Here is a 22,298-nt window from a genome sequence, read left to right on the forward strand (position 1 = left end):
AAACCGAGGCCGACCTCCCGATCACGAAGCGAGAGCTCTACCGACTGAGTTACTGTGAACGGTACAAAACTTTTATAATAATATGTTCATAACGTACTTACGGGCCGTTATAGGTACATGTACTGTTAACTTCAGTAGAATAATAATAGAACTTCTGTAGAATAACAAATCCATTTAAAACGCACACTATTAATATTCCCACTGGTAAGAATGATGCACATACAGCATGTGCAATCCAATATGATGATAAGGGTAAAAGTAGTGATCGTAGTGCAACGTAATTCCAATGTCATGCACGGGCCTAGAATTTTCCAAAAAGGGGTACATTTGTAAATTTTATATTATAATTGCATACAATCTTTTATTTTTGAGTAGGTTTGTGTATGTATTCCAAATATAACAGGTAAACATTTTGTGGGTGGGAGCTGATTTTTGACAAAAGTTGGTCTGGTCAAGTTTTGGAAAGCGGTTCTCCGAGTCCTATCCAAATACAGATAAAAAAGTGCATTTTAAGTTCATTAAAAAGCTATACACTAAAATAATAATTTTTGTTGTTTTGACAATACATTCAAAAAAATCGCATTATGGGCCAAAAATTACCCCCCCCCCCTTCTTTTCTTTACACAAATCTTTCAGAAAATCTCTCCAACAGAATTTACATTATTAAATAATGTAATATTAGATTGGTAATGAAATTATTAAGATGACCATATTGGCTGCATGCTCACCTGAGAGTTTTATGTTTGATTCAAATGTTTTCTTCTTCCCTGGTTATCGGAATTTGAAGAGGAGCTCATTTAGAGGCAAACACCTTAGTGCGGGTATAACTGTCTCATGACAGCATTTAGTTTATTTATTTATTTATTTATTTATTTTTTTTTTATTTAGAGACACCTTTTTACTTCTATGTTTGCAAGCAAATTCTGAAACAGAAATTATTCCTTCCAAAAACGTTGTTCTTGGCCATTCTTTAGTCCCTATTTTATTTTAATAGGTTTGTTTAATAACAAGGGATATTCTGACAGCTCTCAATTATACAAAGAGTGAAACTTTATATTCTAAATGATTGTGTTACTCAATCCTGGTAATTATATGATTTTTGATATATTAATTTAAATATATCACAGTTTGCTTATTTAAAGAAGAAGGTGATAGTAGATTAAAACCATTAGCTTGAGGAAATCGGTCTTTCTTTTTCTATAATCTCTCACATAATAATTAAATAGAGCTTTCAGACAAAATCGTAAATTTTTCAATCACGTGACGGAATTCGGTATGTACGCTCGCGTCCCTTTTTGGTCATTCCATTGCGAGCTATGATTTATAATTTACGTATATATATATTGTTTTACGTACAATTTTTCTATGATTTAGTCCTATTATTTGAATTAAATATTTCAGCTTATTTGTGCAATTCTTGGAGTTTGAATTTTTAAAGCAATTAAATTCTGTATATCAGTAATGCCATAAAGAAAAATCTGTATCAAACCTCTCATGGACAACATTTATGTTTTGTAAAAAGTAAACAATTTCTCAATTTGTTTTGTTTTTTTGTTTTTGTTTTTGTTTTTTTTTTTGTCGTTTATTTAGTATTAAAACTAACATGTTTATTTCGTACGCATTTTTATACTTGTATTATTTATTTTTATTTATTCTAAATATGTAGAGAATTACGCCAGGCGTTGGGTCAGACATGAAAAAGAAGACTTTGACACTTTGTCAAAATGGATTAAATTTATCAGATATATGTTAAAATCTCGCATTAAACGATTGAGGGGCCGGGAGAAAACTATCTATCCTTCTGTATTCAATAACACAGAAATAAAAAAAAAATTGATATATTACACGATCAGTACGTACTGGTCCCTGCTGAGAAAGCAAGTAACAACATTGTTCGTATGGCTCATTATATAAATTGTATTTTAGAGGAACAAGATTTATTCTACGAGTGGTTATACAACTTATACCCATAGCTCCCTTCCTAAGACCCGGGGAAATTCTTCAAAATCATATGTTAGTTTTGAATATTTTTAATATTCCCCATTGAATTACCATATCTATATTGGATTCATAAAAATCCTTATAAACAAAGATACATAACGGGTTACAGTAAATGTTTTACCAAGCCTCTTTTTTAACCCTCACTAAGATATTAACAGTAGAGGAGGAGAAACTTCAAGAGTACTGTGCAACAATATATTCGAGAAGTGGTGTAAATCAGATGTGGATACTAAAAAAATCCAAGGAACTTTCGGAACATTTGAAATCACAAAATTTTACCAAAATCAACAACATTAAAACTTTTTAACTTTATATACAACTATTCTCCACCATAAATTAAAGTCCAGACTTTCTAACATTGTTGACAGCTGATTTTTCAATAGAAATGGAGCTAGTTAATTTACTTACCTTGTCATTGGTCATTTGAAAAATCAATTTGTTAAAAAAAAAAACAAATTGATTGTACACACAAGTACTCTGAAGTTGACATTAAAAAGATGCTTGAATTTATGATTTACAATATCTATGTTGTTTTTGGAGACCAGGTCTTTCAAAAATCTATTGGAATATTCATGGGTACCAATCGTGCCCCGTTATTAGCAGACCTTTTTCTTTATTCATATGAAGCAGAATTTGATCAAAATCTTTTATGTGAAAAGAAGAAAAAAACTTGCTGTGGCCTTCAACTCCACATTTCGATATATCGACGACGTATTGCCAATCAACAATGTTTATTTCCATTCTTATGTCGACACGATATATCCTGGTGAGCTTCAGATAAAAGATACCACAGAGTCTGACACATCTGTCTCTTATTTGGATATTTTGTTAGAAAAAGACGTTAATGGTAATCTAACAACAGAGCTTTATGATAAAGCTTTATTTATGTTGACTTTAATTTTTCTATCGACAACTTCCCTAACTTATGCAGCAATAAACCCTTATCACCTGCACACGGGGTTTATATCTCTCAGTTGATTCGATACGCCAGAGCATGTTCTATGTATGAACGATTTCTAAATTGAGGTAAGTTATTGACAAACAAGTTGATGAAATAAGAATATCAGCAGTCTCGTTTAAAATCATTATTTCGTGAGTTCTATGGTCGATACAGTGACATTGTCAACAAAAACAATCTTTCATAAAGTCAAATGCTGACTGACATTTTTCATACTAATTGTTATGCCATTATTTACATACTAAATTGTCGACGGATTCCATTATTTCCCGATCATGACAAGGAGCACACGGCGGGTGTGACCGGTCTGCAGGGGATGCTCACTCCTCCATGGCACCTAATCCCACCTTTCATGTCTTAGAGGTCCGTGTTTGCTCTGCTCCTATTAAATAATGTTTAATGAACATTTGAGCTCGAATACTGTTCAATATCTTCATATATTTTATTCTCGACAAAGCCAAAATTTTATTCTTTGCCATTTTACACTATTGAATTTCGCGTTGTTTCTAAAATTAAAGTAGAACTCATTAGTACCTTAAGCAACAAAAGTTAAGATATGTTTTCATTCCGTTTACACGTTTTCGGGAAAGTATAAATTTTTTACATTTGTTGAAAATAAACGGTTTTTAAGTTTGCAGCTTGTACATGTATGGATAAATGATTTTTCGCTATCCTGTTAATTTTCAAAGATAACTCTTTGTCGCTCAGTCGACCAACTGTTGTTTATTAGTTGATGTTCAGTTCTATTTTTAGATTAAATTGTAATTGTTTGTGTAAGGAAGCACATTTTATCATGAAAATTATTAAAAATATTTTTTTAAAAAATATTTAAAAAAAAAAGATGAAAAAGTATCTGAAGCCATTTAATTTTATCTGATATCCAGCCCGTTTTGTTACCTTCAACGGGTTCATGCATTTAGAAGTATTCATATAAAGAATGGTAATTCGCAAAGCTTTGCAAAACTTTTTCTGATAAGCCTCTCGCAATTTCATTATTATATATAGATATAGTATTTCTGACTCAGGTTGATTTACTTCAACATGCTTCAGATGTCTTTGTCCCGAATTCAAGCAAATACGCATTGGTATTAACTGAGCAATAAGTGAATGATAACACGTAGTAGTAAATTGCGGACGTATAATTGTACTATAATTGGTTGATAGGGTTGTAAAGTTGCTTTGCTGGGCAAAATTATATGTCTCTATTTAATGTTACTTAATATGATGAGTAAGTATTTGTGAGATGTGCATATTACTTCTGTAAGTTTAGAATAAAGAATTCCAGGTGTTTTCGATCCTCAATTTAATTTTTTCGTGTAAATTGCTAAGTAAATAATTCTAATGTTAAAAAATGATAAATCGCTGGACAGGTGTTTTCGATTTTCAATACAATACTCATCTATATAAGGAGAAACCGAACATCGAACAGTGACTGGTGGATCCTGGCTGCCAAAGGGTAATATATATATATATATATATATATATATATATATATATATATATATATATATATATATATATATATATATATATATATATATATATATATATATATATATATATTGAAAATAATTATCCGTTGTTAACGGATAGAATATTTACTTTACATCGTAGGAAACCTCTCCTAAAGAAATAGCAAACTCTCTTCTGAATATTCATTCTATTCTCCATTCACCACTTACCTAACAGTCATGGGCATATTATTCTACAGGTCGACCGCCTGACACAGTGTTTAGAGTCTTTGATAAAGATCGCGGAGTAAGGGGTTGATCCTTACGTTGCGGTTTCGAATCCCTTTACGGGGCGTGGAGACCGGTCCTTCGAATGATATCGAATAAACCGAGGCCGGATGACGGAGAAGGTGCTAGCAAGAAAACGATTCCTTACTGTTCAATGGCCTTGGGTGTCGAGTATAGGTTTTAAATTTGCAGCCTTCCCTCCTTCGAGTGGTGGCGTCTCAATATGAGTAAAAAATTCTCGAAAGGGAAGTTAGACAAACAAAACAAACAATTACAGTTCATGATCTTTCGCCAAATGTTCCTCTGTTTGCGCTCACATTCGCACAGTGTTTACTTCATTATCTCTAAGTAAGTTGCTGATCTGTGTTCTCCATTTGCTCACAATGCATTTTAACTTCCTACTTGTTAACTAAAGTTGTGCTAGATTTAAGTAATTAAAAAACGAAATAATACGCTTATATAAAATCAAATCGAGACAATACAGTAGTGTTCTGTTACACTTACTATTTGATTAAAAAATTATTGATTATGAAATTGAGTGATATAAAGAACAGATCAAAGCGTACTCTCTTTATTTTTCTATTATGATTGCATGACTGGAAGAAAAAAAAAACTATGCAACGTAAACTGGCCTTTAACACTATATGTTAGTCAACTTTTGTGTTTTAAAGTTTCTATCCTGGAGTTCGATTGCTCGAAAGCATGCAGATTGTTCGTTTATTGCTGCTTTCAATATCTATATTTTATCTTGATGCTTCAATTACTTGAAAAAAAAAAAAAAAGAAAGAAAAAGAAAAACAAAATAAAACCATAGAAACTGACCTTTAACACTATATATTAATTTTATTTTGTGTTTTAGAGTTCATATCCTGTAGTTCGAAATCATGCATATTATTCGTTTATTGCTGTTTGTGTTCCTGCTGGTCTTGATCGCTGATCTTCAAGCAGACGTAGGCGATGATGTTAAAGAGGCATCAGAGGCTGTAAAAACCGGGATAGAAGCAACCAATGCTATCACCGAAATAGTGGCTGGTGTCAAGGTCCTAGCTAAATTCACAAAAATAATGGGTTCAATAGCTCCCTTTTTGGCCGCAATTGGACCACTTATGGATATCATAACCCTGTTCCTTCCGAAACAAGAAGATCCAACTTTAACTTTCTTAAAAGAACAGTTTTCAAGGGTAGATTCGAATTTCAGAAATATGGAAAGACTTTTCAGCGAAGTTACTAATCTAATTAAATCGAAAGCCATCAAGTCGCAGTTTTCAGGTATTGAACAGAATGTCAACGCTTTGTCATATCGACTACACATGTTAATGAAAGCCCCAAAAGATGCTGTAAAAGGTCAAAGATCGCGCTTTATCACGGCATTTAAGGTCAGTTATCAAAGTGCAGCCAAAAAAATATATAATGGCATCATGACCAAACAATCTTTTACAGACAATATTCCAAATGAAGCTATGGCATATACAAATAACGATCGCAAGAAAATGCAAAAGGTAATGGCTGGATGTGTAGGACTTCTCATGACAGCTGTGAAGGTAAATTTAGCCTTTTTGCAACTCTCGAATAGAAAAGCCAGCTACAAAATGGAAAAAAAACGGAATGGGAGAAAAACATAAAGATAGTTTTACAGAAAGTGAAAGATGTGGATACGCAAGTCACTAATGCATGGGAAGGTCAAAAGATGAAAGATTTGGAAGGCCTCTCGGCACAATACAAGGATGACAGCCACACACAATTTGCAAACCGTCTGTTCAATTTTTACTCGAAGAAATATTACTGGAGGGATTGGGTCGTCATTGTGTACAATAAAATGGCTAAATCGTGGACTGGAAAGAACGGACACGCTTTTAAACTCTGCGGCGGGGACGAATACCTGGAAAAAGACGGTAGAAATGTCTTAACATCAAGCGTACCAAAGAAGAAACACAAAATAAACAAAGGCCATTACAAAAAAGAATTAAGTAAAGTAAGTACTGAGACTGTAGTATGGATTCATTATGCTTGGAAGGCAAAGTCTGTTATGAATCAGATTAAAAAGTTTAGTGGATCCGATGTGTGCATGCAAGCTGTCATCTCTGACCGGGAGGGTGTGCATGTCAAAAGTGCACCTGGCCGCTTAGCCAGCAAGTGGAAATATTTCTATAATATGTACGTCTTTGGGTAAAATGTATGATGCATCTCAGCATTTTACCAAATAAATTATGAAGCAGCATAATATGCTTGGTTTATTGTATTTGTAACGATACTTCTGTATGGAAACAGCTGTAAGGCATACATTTTACAATTCAAACTTACAACAATATTTATACTGCATTGATAATCTTTTCTTCAAAATACGTGTTTGTTTATTGAATTTTAGCCGGTACTGTGTAACGATGCATTGCTGGAATATCCCAAAAAATACTTGTCTATGGGTTTTCTCACGGTAGATAATGTTCTAAGTTTGATTATAAATAAAACAGTATTCCTTATAATTAATGTCATTTAGATTAACTTGAATTTCACAAATACTTAAATTTAATTAAGAGCAACAAAAACTCGTAAAATATCAAACAATTATTTAATGCATATAACAATTTCTATAAAAAAAAAAAAAAAAAAAAAAAAAAAAAAAAAAAAAAAAAAACACTGAATTTATAGAAAAACATTCTGCAATATTAGAAATGCTTTTTTTTTTTTTTTTTTTTGTTTTTTTGTTTTTTGTTTTTTTGTTTTTTTTTTTTTTTTTTTGTTTTGTTTTTTTTTTTTTTTTTTTTTTTTTTTTTTGTTTTTGTTTTTTTTTTTTTGGTTTTGTTTTGTTCTGTTTTGTTTGTTTTTTTCTAAACCAAAGGATCAAAAGAAAAGATAATACAAACCATTCACAGAAAAGTACGAATATGCTTATAAATGGTTCTTTCCGTGGAGAGCAGACGAAGTAGGAGATGGGGCTTTTCGTGATTTACTATAAAGCAATTAATGATAATATATAGCAATAGTAATTGATCTTCTCCTGTAGACTACGTTTTACGGAAGAAAATACTGCTCAAACAACCCGCTTGTTCCTTAAACTTCAATATCCCAGCAGAGGAATTGACGCAGTTAATATGAGTAATATTCTGAAACACAAAAAGATCCAGTCTTGTATTCTATCATATTTCAAGTTAAAGTCCACAACTTGTATTTCTCATAATTATACATCGAGTATTACTTCCAAACTTTTTAATAAAAAAAAAAGAGAAATCTACAGTGCCTAGATATCGAACATCTGAAACACAACCCTCCTACGTGTAATCGTTCTTCCTTACCCTACAACTATCTTTCTACTGAACACGACATTACTGGTGAAGTAAATGTTGTTAATAATGAGGACTTTAATTCACTTATTTGAAAAGGACCAAAATTTAGGGAACTACGATGTTTCAGCTGGCATCATAATTTCATAAATATTGTTAATTCTACAGAAGATTGCGCCAGGCGATGGGCCAAGCATGAAAAAGACCTTCACACTTTGTCAGAATGGATTAAAAGTATCTGATGGATGTTAAAATCTTAATTAAAAAAATAAGCGACTGAGGGCATTATGAAAACCATTTATCTTTCTGTTTTAACGTAGGTCGCGGGTTTGCTGACGTCGTTAAAACTGAGTACGCAATTTATATGATTTGGACGACTTTCTTGTGCACATTTGATTATGACGTCACAATGAGAAAGACATTTTTTTTAAATCTGAAGTATTCACAGATTGAAAACTTTTTACGATTTTTTTAATGTTTGAAAATCGAAAGCGTTAGAAAGAGTTTATTTATCATCACATTGACAACACAACAGTATTACGGAAAGATAGGGAGCAACTGAACAAGTGTCAACTGCTTTATTATATTTTTTCCTTTGACGTAATTTAATAAAAAGTTTGTTACACTGATAAACTGTCATTATGTAAACAACCGCAGTTACAACTGTTACATAAAAAAAAATAAACTTTATTTTTAAAAAGGAAATTTTAAAAATACATGTATATCTATATCAGAATTGAAAAACTGCTCAGGTATGAAGCAGAAAGCATAAGAACGACACAGACCTTCTATAATAACAGCTTACAATGCTGTTAGCTTCAGATTTTATCTAATTTTGCTTTCCCGGTAGAGCAAGTTGCCATATAAATTGAAAAGTCGCTAAAAATAAATCTCGGCAGTTAATTGTAGCCTTTTGATAAGGCAAGATAGAATTAATTTTTAGATTCTCATCTCCATTTACCTCTTTCAAAGTGTTTCCTCCGATGGCTTTTAAAAAATTCTTTTCAGAAGTAATTAATTATAAAATCAAGGTAAAAGTTTGAGAGGTATCCACAACCGAGTAAAGAATAAATAATAAAAAAAAAAAAAAAAAAAAAAAACGGCGAGGAATGCAGTGTAAATGCACCATATAAATACAGATATATATAGATAATTGTAATAGTGATGTTTAACTAGATTTAGATACATCTGTTATCATAGAAAGATTTGAACAAAGTGAAAGTATTGCGACGAAAAAATTATTAAAGCTTCAAAATAGCGTCTCGGAGCTAGAGGTACTTGTGTGTTATTTCGCCTGATTAAAAAAGATCGCTGGCAGACTTATGAGGAATTCGTGCTAAAGAAAAAAGGGATATTAATTCGGTAGGAATCTGAGGAGGAGCTTGTGCCGCCATATTTTTTTCAATGTACATGTATATAAATTACTCTAGAAAATCGAGGTAATTTACAGTTGTTGTTCCCCTCGATAATATTGCCAGTACATGAAAATATTATACAAATTAGAAAGCAGAGCTAATTTGCGGTTGTGTCCCCTCAAGAATGTCTGCTTCAGGCCCGTAGAACGCGGGGGGTGGGGGGGGGTGGGGGGGGGGTCCCCCACTTTTTTTCTGAGTATAGTATTTTGCTACAGTAATTTTTCCTATAGATGCATGCTGGTCCCCCCCCCCCCACCCAACAAACACACACACACACACTTTTTGTTGCTGTTATGCCGAGCCTGGCAAATCCAGGATTTGGACAGCTTATTAGTTTTTTTTATTGTTTTTTTAGGTTGCCCCCCCCCCCCCCCTTATTGAATCCATTGCTACGGGCCTAAACGTGGGTCTGTATTTGTTAGATTTTGCCCCCTCCCAACTAAAAATTGCATCCTATGATCCTGTGTATCTTGGTATCTTTAAAAAAAACGCTCATGAAAGACTAAATTCTTTAAACTATTATAACACCATGTTTTGCAAATACTTTGACAATATCGAACGGTATCGAGAATGAAAAATCGGACGCTCAAAAAATGACAAAGTTCAGTGAAAAATTGTGATCCTTTCATATAAAACACGAGTAGTTCTTGTTTCTTTTTATATATATATACCAACAGAATGGGATTTATTTGGAAAAACGCTGCATGACGACATGTGGTGATACCACAGCGACATCCTGTTAAAAGAGCAGTTGTTTGAAACGTATGTACTCGTATTTATAAGCATTATCAATGTGAAAATTCCGTATACAGGTCATTTGAAAGCATTTGATATACGTATCACAGGCATCGGAAGCAAATTACATCTAGAATACAAGTGTGTTGGGGGTCCAAACTTCGTTGATCAGTATTAAATTAAGAAAACGTCTATTTATTAGCACGTCAGCTGTTCCTTGTGAAGATTATTTATTTAGGATTTATATCAAGCAAAATGAAACGAAAATTAGTCTTCGATTGAGGACAATATGGGATATATAACATGTATCATTTTAACCCGACAGAGAATAGATATGTATTTGTTGAAAAAAAAAAAATTATACTCATCCCCTACCACATTTGCCCCTAAATAATAGTTTTACCTAACCACTCACCATTTTTCTTCCCTAACGTTTTGGCGAATACCCATTTTCTTACTTGTGTCCTTTCTGACATATTTTATTTTATCAAATAAATTCTGCAGTCATATTGCAGAATTTATTTGATAAAATAAATATGTCAGAAAGGACACTTGTCAGAAAATTTTAAACTTTTTTATCTAATTTTATTGTCTAATTAATATTCGCTCCCCCATTCTTGTAAGAAAAAAGACTCTGAATCACGCTAGGAGTACTGCTCCTGCAAGTCCCCCCCCTTCAGCCTTCTCTCTCTCTCTCTCTCTCTCTCTCTCTCTCTCTCTCTCTCTCTCTCTCTCACAAACAGCTTAAACAAAGTGTTTCAGACAAGATACATTGCTACATAACTCATACATCTGTGCTTACTTTAAATACAAATTTTACATTAAATATGCATTGTATATTAACATAAATTTCTTTCTACTTTTTGTTTTTGTGCACTTTATACCGGACCGTAGTCACGACGTCAAGCGTGACGTCGCTATAGTTTATAGCGTCATTCTTAAAAAATGCCACATTTTGCAATGTAAAAACAATTATTCGCATTTAAATTACGAGAAAACTAACTCGAAGACATATTAATTTTTTTACATAGATTTATCTGAAATCAACTTTGTGTGAAATGACCAAAAGGGAAACAATTTTGTCTGCACCATTTAAAAGTTACTGAGATTTTTTGAAAAGAAATCTTTCTTGAAAACGAGTCAAAAATGACGTTTTCCCTATAGAATTCAATAGAATAACGTAGAAAATGTTACAACAACGATGACATGTTTGGGATTTAATAACGCAAAAGCGATGCAGACGAATTTTATAAAATTTTCAGAGAATATACAACAAAAGTAGGAGATTCATATATGTAATTTTCATGATATGTTTTCGAGCAATTTTAAAAGGTCACCAACCCCGCGACCTACGTTAAATAATTCAGAAGTGAAAAAGAAATATAGAAACACCACACGATCAGTTTGTACTGGTCCCAGCTGACTAAGCAGGTAACAACATTGTCTTTGTTTGAAAGGCTCATTTTAATTGTATTTTAGAGGAACTGGGATTTAATTCTGCTGGTTTTAGTCCGACTTATATCCATAGCTCCCTTTCTAAGGAGGAAATTTTTCAAAATCATATGCTAGTTTTAAGTAATTTCAATATTTTCCAACCATCAAAATAAATTTGAATTACAATATCTATAATAGATTCCTAACCTTCATAAAAAAGCCTACAAAGATACATAGAGGGTTCCAGTTCTACCAAGCCTCTTTTATTTACTCCTTACTAAAGTATTAATAGCAGTGGAGGAGAAATTTCAGGAGTACTGTACAACACTATATTCGAGAAGTGGTGTAAATCAGATGTGGATACTTAAAAATCCTATGAACTTTTAGAAAATTTGAACTTACAAATTTTTACCAAACTCAATAACATCAAAACATACGACTTCTCAACATTTTTTACAACTATTCACCATGATAAATAAAATTTAAGGCTTTTTGACATCATAGACTGTTGCATTTTTAGCTCTACTGGTCAGAGACCAGAAGAGCTTATGCGATAGTAATGTGTCCGTCGTCCGTCCGTCTGTCTGTCCGTCTGTAAACAATTTTTCAAAATACTACTCCTCCTACAGTTTTGGTCTGATTTCAATATAACTTGGCACACAAGTAGACTACACTAAGATACATAATTCTGTGTATCGGTTTTTGATTTCGATGAACGGTGTTGCCATGGTTACTTAAATCAAAATTTCAGTAAAATTGTTTTAAAAGGCTACTCCTCCTACAGTTTTAGTCTGATATAATAATAAATCTTGCCAAAAAGAGACTAAATCAAGGATCATTATTCTATTTATTGCTGTTGCAAAGTTTCAAGTCCAAGTGCTACTTTTATCTTCCTTTATAAATACAACCAGTAGAGCTACAGTCTCATCAGAGACTTCTGGTTAATAAAAACAGACTTCTTTATTTTACTTACCTAAGGGCTTGTAAATGGTCATTTGCTATATTATTTTGCTAAAAACATTCTCATTATATGCACAAGTACTCTGAAGTTGATATTAAAAAGTGTCTTTTGTTTCTGATTGACAATGTCTATGTAGTTTTTGGACATCAGATCTTCCAACAATCTGTCGGAATCCCCATGCTTACATGTACATATTGTTATTAGCAGACCTATTTTTGTATTCATCGGAAGAAAAACTTATTTAAAAAACCTGTAAATAAGAAGAAAAATTACTTGCTGTGGCTTTCAACACGACATTTACACTGTTAATAATAATAATAATAATAATAATAATAATAACTAGAAACTCATTGCGAGCAATGAGAGGTCTTCCGTCCGATTCTGAAAATAAAAACGAAAATTCAAGCTGAAAAAAGAGATAAAAGAAATTCAGGCACTCTGGAGATTTAACTCTGGTCGTCAGCGTGAAAATCCAACGTGCTAACCATTAACCATTCACTTTTTTACACCACTTCTGGTCACGACCGGAAGTACCGGAAGTAACGGCTATACAAGATTTTCTCACGCTTCAAATAAACCGATGACTGTGAGATCAAATTCTAATTTTGAGGACAGGCAAACACGAGACAGGAAGTGAATTTTATAAAAACTCCAACTTTTCTCTAGACAATTGCAGTATACACAACATACATAAAGTCATTTCAAGTACTTTATCGATGATCAATATTTATGAGAAAGTTAAATATCAAAATAAAGTAGTTTATCTCCTAAAACCGGAAGTTGACGTTTTTGTTTCCGGTGGAATCTAACATATTTCAAAACAGCAAAAGAGATGCAATAAAGTGATGCAAGCTTTAATTTAAAAAAGAAAAGTTAATTTTTTTTAGATTTCTTTGATCACTTACTGTGAAAAGCGGAAGTGACGACTGACGCATTTAACCCAAATGGTTTTGCCTACTCCTCAAGGTCTATTACTCATAAAAGTTTGGTGTTTTAATCTTACCTGGTTTCGAGATCTCGCTCAGACTTCACATTTTGAGGACAAGAAAACATGCGACCGGAAGTGAATTTTTGAAAGATATTTAAGATTACTCTAGATATTCACAGTCTGAATAACATATTTAAAATTCATTTCAAATACTTTATCTAGAAAAAAAATATTGCTGGGAAAGTAAAATACTCATATTATGCCGTTTTTCGCTTATAACCGGAAGTTGTCGTTTTTATTTCCGGTGGGACCAACATCTTTGGAATCTGCGAAAAAGATGCAATAAAGTGTTGCAATATTTAATCTAAAAAAGAAAAGTTGAAATTTTTTATTTCTTTGATCACTTCCTGTGACGACCGGAAGTGACGGCTGACGCTCTTAACCCAAATAGTTTTGCCTACATCCTAATGTTTGTTGCTCATATAAGTTTGGTGTCTTAATCCCTTACCATTTCCGAGATCTTGCTCCGACAACTTCTCATTTTGAGGACAAAAAAAACACGCAACCGGAAGTGAATTTTACAAAAAATATTTGACGTTACTCTAGACATTTGCAGTCTGAATAGCATATTTAAAATTCATTTCAAATACTTTATCTACAAAAGATATTAATGGGAAAGAAAAATACTCAAATTATGTAGTTTTTCTCTTATAACCGGAAGTTGACGTTTTTGTTTCCAGTGGGGCCAACATATTTCGAAACTACACGAAAGATACAATAATGTGATATAGGAATTAATTCAAAAAAGGAAAGTTGAAATTTTACGATGTTTTCGATCACTTCCGTACACGACCGGAAGTGCCGACGACGAACGAAAAGGCGATTCCACAAATTTAGAAGTCACGTTCTATGCTCTCCAATAAGTCTCCAGTTCATATCTTTAACCATTCTTGAGATCATTCGCGGACAACATTCCAATTAAAAATCAGGAAATTGCCCGTAACTTGGAACCAGAATGGAATTTTCCAAATTTTCCTTGTGATGAACAAACTTCATACAATGACTAATTTTTCCTGAAAGTTTCACGTAAAGCCACTCAATAGTTTTCGAGAAAACGCCTGCACAAAATTTGGTCAAAAAAATAATAATGATAATAGTAATAACTAGAAACTCATTGCGAGCAATGAGAGGTCTTCCGTCCGATTCTGAATATAAAAACGAAAATTGAAGCTGAAAAAGTGATAAAAGAAATTCAGACACTCTGGAGATTTAAGCCTGGTCTTCAGCGTGAAAATCCAACGTGCTAACCATTAACCATTCACTTTTTTGCATCACTTCCTGTCACGACCGGAAGTAACGGCGACACACGATTTTCTTACGATGCAAATAAACTGATGACGGACTATCAATCCTGAAAGTTTCAGACTTCAGTCGTTCATTGTTGCCGAGCAATTGTGAGAACAAATTCTAATTTTGAGGACAGGAAAACACGCAACCGGAAGTGAATTTTATAAAAAATCTCTAACGTGTCTCTAGACATTTGCAGTATCTACAACATGTATTAAAACATTTCAATTCTTTTTCTTTAAGCGATATTTATGAGAAAGTTAAATATCGAAATTATGTATTTTATCTCCTAAAACCAGAAGTTGAGGTTTTTGTTTCCTGAGGAGTCTAACATATTTCATAAAAGCAAAAGAGATCCAATAAGGTGATGTAAGTTTTAATTTAAACAAGAAAAGTTGAATTTTTTGATTTCTTTGATCACTTCCTGTGACGACCGGAAGTGACGGCTGACAGTTTAACCCAAATAATTTTGCCTACTCTTCAAGGTCTATTACTCATATAAGTTTGTTGTCTTAATCTCATACCGTTTCTGAGATCTCGCTCAGATATTTTCTCACTTTGAGGACAGAAAAACACGCGACCGGAAGTGAATTTTGCAAAGAAATATTGATGTTACTCTAGATATTTGCAATCTGAATAACATATCTAAAAATCATTTCAAATACTTTACGTATAAAAGATATTTATGGGAAAGAAAAATACTCAAATTATGTTTTTTTTCTCTTATAACCGGAAGTTGTCGTTTTTGTTTCCTGTGGGACAAACATATTTCGAACCTGCGAAAGAGATGCAATAATGTTATGCAAGATTTGATTAAAAAAAGAAAAGTTGAAATTTTCGATTTCTTTGAACACTTCCGGTGACGACCGGAAGTACTGACGACAAAAACCAAGGTAATTTCGAACATCTAGAAGTCATGGACTATCATCTCTAATAAGTCTCCAGTTCATATCTTTAGCCGTTTCTTAGATCATTCGAGGACAAAATTTCATTTTAAAATCAGGAAATTGTCCATAACTTGGCACTGGAACCGAATTTACCAAAAAACGGAATTTTATATAAACTTCATATAAAGACATTTTAACCCTGAAAATTTCAAAGAAATTCATTGAATAGTTTTCGAGAAATCGCGTGCACAAAATTTTGTCTAAAAATAAAGAATAATAATAAGAAACAATAGAATCACTATAAGGTCTTCCGTGGAGACGAAAGACCTTAATAATAATAAGAAACAGTAGAATCACTATAAGGTCTTCCGTGAAAACGGAAGACCTTAACTAGAAACTCATTGCGAGCAATGAGAGGTCTTCCGTCCGATTTTGAAAAAAAAAAAAAAAAAAAAAATCGTAAATTCAAGCTGAAAAAGTGATTTTAAAAAATCAGACACTCTGGAGATTTAACCCTGGTCGTCAGCGTGAAAATCCAACGCGCTAACAATTATGCCATATGGACTCCCTCTTCAAAATGAAAATGACGAATATCTAGAGTTTGGATTTATCAATTCGAAAACAAATTATATATTAAGTATTTTGAAAACAGGCTCTCTTAATCCTACAAATATTAAAGAAAAATATTGAAGTTGAAAAAATTGATTTTTAAAATTCGCTTCAGGTAGCGACCGGAACTAACGACGACGCACAAAAGGCCCCTTCGCCATTCTAGAAACCATGTTCTATTATCTCTTACAAGTTTCCAGCTCATATCTTTAGCCATTCTTGAGAACATTCACGGAAAAAGCATTTTAAAATCTCCGCTATTAGAGAAGTTGATTCCTCACTCATAACACTATCTGTATTACGTTGTGCATTCCTTTTAATTCCTCCATACATTAAATACTATAAAACGTAAATTGTTTGTAAAAATATATTGTGTAATTCGAACAGAAAATTATACCAGATATCATTTCAAAGATACAGTATTATATTTCAGCTAAAAAATGGTACAAAAAATTCAGACATTTTGGGGATTGAGTTCGGGTCGCCGCGTGAAAATTGAACACGCTTACCATTACGCTAGTGAGACCATTTTTTATAAGAGTCTCTATTATCCCTAGTAAAATCATTAAAAAATATTGAGAAACAAAAAAGTTGAAATAATAGCCTTTTTTTAATTCGCTTCCAGTAGCGACCGGAACTATTGACGACGCACAAAAAGGCAATTCTGCAAATCTAGAAGTCACGTTATATGCTCTTCAATAAGTCTCCAGTTCATATCTTTAGCCGTTCTTTAGATCTACTGCGAAAAAATTCCATTTAAAAATCAGAAAATTGCCCGTAACATGGAACCGGAAGTGAATTTTTCCAAAATTCTTTCAAATGTAACAATGACTTTTTAAAACACATTATCCCTGAAAGTTTGACGAAAAACCACTGAATAGTTCTTGAGATATCGCGTGCACAATATTTGTCTAAAAAATATTAAAAATAATTCTAATATTTATTATCAATTTTCAAACTAATTATATATTATGCATTCTGAAAAGAGTCTTTATTAACCCTACAAATATTATCGAAATATATTGAAAAACAAAAAAAGTTGAAAAATTCGACTTTTTTAATTCGCTTCCGGTAGCGACCGGAAGTAGTGACGATGCACGAAAGGGCGATTCTGGTAATTTAAGACACATGTTCTATAATCTCTAATAAGTTTCCAGTTCATACCTTTAGTCGTTCTTAAGATAGCCGTGGACAAAATTCCATTTAAAAATCAGGAATTTGCCCATAATTTGGAACCGGAAGCGAATTTTCCAAATTTTACTTGTGATAAACAAAGTTCATATGATAACTCATTTTTTGTGAAAGTTTCATTGAAAACTACTGAATAGTTTTTGAGAAATCGCGTGCACAAAATTTGGTCAAAAAAAAAAGAATAATAATAATAAGAAACAGTGGAATCACTATAAGGTCTTCCGTGAAGACGAAAGACCTTAATAATAATAACTAGATGCGTTTCTTGTTGCTAGGGCAACAAGTTGTCTTCCGACCGAACTTTTCTCCAGATAGCTATGCTACCTCACTTCATTTAATACTTTATTGAAGGTGTTTTTTGTTTGAGTTTATGTAACACAGTCTTTCAACATAGATCATGATTATTAAAGGATTTCTGTAGAATCTCTGTTAAAAAAGCTTTAAAAAAATAAGCAAAAACTATCACACATGTCTTCACAGAGAAAAAATATCATTTACAACTGAAAAAAAGAGAAACAATCTCCCGCCTCAGCAGGATTCGAACCCGCAACAATACGAGAAAGTTTGGATCGATCATATCTTTGCAATAAATGCATCATCAAAATGATGAAAACATACTTAGAACTCTTAGAAGACTCTCTATTAACCCTGTAAATCCCAGAGAAAAATATTGAAAAACAAAAAAATTACAAATTTAACATTTTTGAATTCACTTCCGTTTGCGACCGGAAGTACGAACGACGAAAAATAATGGTCGATCAACATATCTACATTTGATGCTCTATCACCTCAGCAAGTTTCATATCCATATCTTATCATATATATCGGAAGACCTTCATAATAACTAGTAAACTAATTGTTCTGAAAACAATTAGAGGCCTTTCCACCTTTTTCAGTGTTTTCGTGTCATTTGGGCAGGAAAAAAAAAAGAAAAATGCCAAAAAATGAAAAAAAAAAAAAAAAAAAAAAATTGCTCCTCCAAATGGGATCGAACTCAAAACCCTTGGTTTGAAAGGCAGGTGTGCTAACCACTGCGCTACACATTCCGATAAAATTGGGTAAGTTAATTGTTTAAGACTATAAAATAAATACAAGCGTATTTTTAGAATCAGTAGGGGAAGAAAGAAGTTCCGTAAAAGAAAATAGTTCCTGAACTTGCAAGCAGTATATAAAATAACAAGGGACGGGCTGCGTGAGAAAACGTTAACACTGTTCCCTAATGAAAATATATTAATGGACTGTAGCCCGATTCATCGATATTGTGAGTATGCTGAATTGGGAAGTTTCTAGTATGCCGGTCCCCAGAATCACGCGATTGCGCATGAGCAGTTATTTCCCTTGCCGTTGCTATGCAGAATGTAAACAAACCGCCATTTTCCCCTCGCTTCAACAAAACGCATTCGATCGAGTGATTAGGGTTAGGGTATATTGTTTTAAGATTGGAACTGTTTTATAAATCCACTCTTAAATCTTCCTGACTTTGGGCTAATTCATGTAATTTTTGCTTACAAAAGGCACTGCCAAGTGCCTTTTGTGACCAAAAACTTGCATGAATCAGCCTAATGTTGAACCGTGCCGATATACCATCTTATAGGAGTAAAGCATGAAACATGCAAAACTTAAACAGACCGTTAATTAAATATGGCATTGTATGCGATCTACGAATTAGGGTTAGTGTATATATAGCTTGGATATTGTAACTGTTTTATATTCACCCATGCTCGCATCTATACCACTTTGGGCTTATTCATGCAATTTTTGCTTACAAAGAACAGGAAAGTTTTGCGAAACTTGGATGAATTAGCCTTGGTCTAATGTTGAAACATGCCCGATATTGTGCGCTAAGTTTTGGCAAGTAATTGGTAAAAGCGACTTACCGTTTACTTAAGCTCGATATCCTAACCTCCTAATGTCCATATTCAGAATATTTTTTTCTTTCAAATCAATGGTGATGTACAATTCAATCAACCAAATACTAGTAATTAGTTATCACTTGTTAAATCCCTGCATTTCTCACAAAAATCTCGCAATTTTAGTAGCATTTCACTTTGAGTCCTATCAGCTACTTCTTCATCAGTCTTCATTACGTCAAAACACAAGTGACGCACGTCATGAATATTTATGAGATTACGTCAAAAACTGATCATGTGACCACATTCCTAAACAACGCAAAATGGAGTTTTATCTACTAAACAAGTACGTTATTTTACGAAACCTTTTAATTCTCATTTAAAAAACTGTGTTTAAAAACCAGTTTTTTAAACCCAATTTTTCACAAGGAACACGATTTTTGGCTCAATTTTGCGATTTGTGGCCTTTTTTATCGATTTTGTCGATCGCTCACGCGATCGTATTATATTGTACACCGCCTTCGGCGGCACCTATTTTAGCGCCATATTTATAGGGACCGGTATACTAGAAGTGTTCCGCTGAATTTTTTGAAAATAGCTTTGTTGTAAGCTTAAAAGATCGGGTTCGGATTTTAACATTTCTGACTGAATATCCTGAAATAAATATGAAACATTTAAATAAGCATTTCTTTGGGTTAAATTAAATATGTGTAGCACAAATTAAACTCCCAACATGCATTTTTAGAAGGGAAACACGGCAATGAAAGCGAGAATTGTTTTTAATATACCTAAAATCGCTATTTCTGGAAACTGATTAATTCTAAATAAAAATCAAATAAATTCCAAATGTAAAAGAAAGAGAGAATGCTTGGTATTAAAATGTCGTATCATATCAGAAAAATCGAATGCTACTAACGACATCTGAAGAAATAGACGATAAAAGGTTAAGATCATTTCTTCGTTCACCTGCACTTTAATTTCAAACACAACAAAACTTGCAGTTTTTGCCGTGAAACTTCATGATTTCTATAAACTTATAAGACTCACCGTAAAACTCTCAAGAACGTTTCTCTTTGGTCTATACTATATTTGTACCAAATATGGTGTCGATCCGAGGTCTGGTTTGAATTTTACAGAAATATTCTACGTTGTTGTTGATGTGATTTTTTTTTAAGAAGGGGGGGGGATGAATTATTTATTTTATGCCTCTTTTAAACTAAGAATTGTAACTACTTTCACATCTTTAAGCCTGATTGTGACCTTTGGGTCAAGGTCGAAGGTCAAGGTCATTAAAAAAACCAAACAAACCAAAAAAAAAAAAAACAAACAAACAAAACAAAAAAAAAAAACAACAAAAAAAAACAAAAGCAAAAAAAAACAAGGAAATCTTTACTTCCTGTTTTTACCTGATATTGGAGCTGGATGCATGTCCTTACTTTTCATTTGACCCAAGGTCAAGGTCAAAGTTCAAGGTCATTTGGTGAATTGCTATATTTTACACATATATAAGGAATTTCTTATGTTTTTAAATGACTTTGACCTTGACCTATATTTCAAGGTAAAAGTCAAATATGCCGATGCAGTTGGTCCCATGTCTCTAGGATACACCGTTTTAAAGAAAAAGTTCATTAAATGTAAGCAGCATAAACTTTCAGGGGCAGTACATGTAACTCATACAAGGGACCAAAGAATGCTTTTGCAATGATAGAATGAAGAGAGTACTAAATGAGTCGAAGACACTGATGAAGGCTTGGAATCTCGACGTTTTACGGTTTCAGAGGAGTAGCGATAACAAGGTTTTATTGCAAAAGGGGTGACAACTTTTGAATGGGTCAAGCTTTGGGGACAAGAATGAAATCCTTAAAATAGTTTTAGAAGGACATATTATAGATGCAAAGATATTCAGTATATGTCGAAAGGTTTTCTACAGAATCTCTGACAAAAAAGCTTTTAAAAATCAGCAAAAACTACCATACATGTTTTCAAAGAGAGAGAAGTCATTAGCAACTGAAAAAAAAGAGAAAAACAAAGAAAAAAAATTAACTGCCTCCAGCAGGATTCGAACCCCAGACAGTGGGACAAAGTTTGGATAAGTCATATCTTTGCAATAAATGCACGCATCAAAATATTGAATACATATTTAGAATTTTGTAAGACACTCTATAAACACTGTAAATCCTAAAGAAAAATATTGAAAAACAAAAAAGTTAAAAAAAATGAATTTTTTGAATTCACTTTCGTTTGCGACCGGATGTGCCGAAGACGAAAAATAAAGGTCGTTCCCCATATTGGAATTTGATGTTCTATCTATTCATTGAGTTTCAATTTCATATCTTTAGCCGTTCTCTAGAAAAATTTTGGACAAAATGCCATTTAAAAAATACAAATTTCCCCAAAAAGCGCGAACGGAAGTCAATTTTGAAAAAATGAAAAACACGTCTGGAGATATTTACATGATGCATCTTCCCTGAAAAAATCTCTGAAATCTGCTTACTCACAGCTGAGATATCGCCATAACTATAAAAAAAGAATAATAATTAATAATAACTAGAGCAAAGCTCGTTGCAAAGCAACGAGTAGGTTTTCCGTCCGATTTTCAGAAGCACTGCTTGTAAGATGGATAAATGAAAGTAAAGACCGGAAGTGACCCCAATCGACAGAAAAATTGGGTCAAAAGTCTTGGTTGACTTCAATCATTTGATTTTATGTTGATATCTGCAGAAATACGTCATTTATAGTTACTTCCGGTTTAGCCGGAAGTTGACAAAAGAGACGATACTCGACAGGAAATACAATCAGACGTCCTCTGTGACATGCATAATTCAATTCAATACATGTACCAATATCTGTGAAAATAAACAATTTTCTACTACTTCCTGTTTGGCCGGAAGTGACGTCATTCGACGCATTTTGATGATCTCGCAAGCTGCTACTTGTCATGTTGAAAAACTTTGCTTCTTTGAAG

At 32.9% G+C, this 22,298-nt stretch overlaps 1 protein-coding gene across 1 annotated transcript in view; it reads left to right on the forward strand.

The window, feature by feature from the left end:
- LOC133204101 (uncharacterized) overlaps positions 1-6,455 on the forward strand; it is a 110,744-nt gene extending 104,289 nt beyond the window's left edge. Inside the window, exon 2 of the mRNA XM_061339859.1 lies at positions 5,560-6,455. Coding sequence (XP_061195843.1) covers positions 5,583-6,320 — 738 coding nt within the window. The 5' untranslated portion in view covers positions 5,560-5,582 and the 3' untranslated portion in view covers positions 6,321-6,455. The remainder of the gene's footprint in view (positions 1-5,559) is intronic.
- Positions 6,456-22,298: the final 15,843 nt, after the last annotated feature.

This window comes from Saccostrea echinata, unplaced genomic scaffold (assembly GCF_033153115.1).
Source record: "Saccostrea echinata isolate AGI-Se365-2 ecotype Australia unplaced genomic scaffold, CSIRO_AGI_Sech_v1 ptg000052l, whole genome shotgun sequence".
Lineage (NCBI taxonomy): Eukaryota > Metazoa > Mollusca > Bivalvia > Ostreida > Ostreidae > Saccostrea > Saccostrea echinata.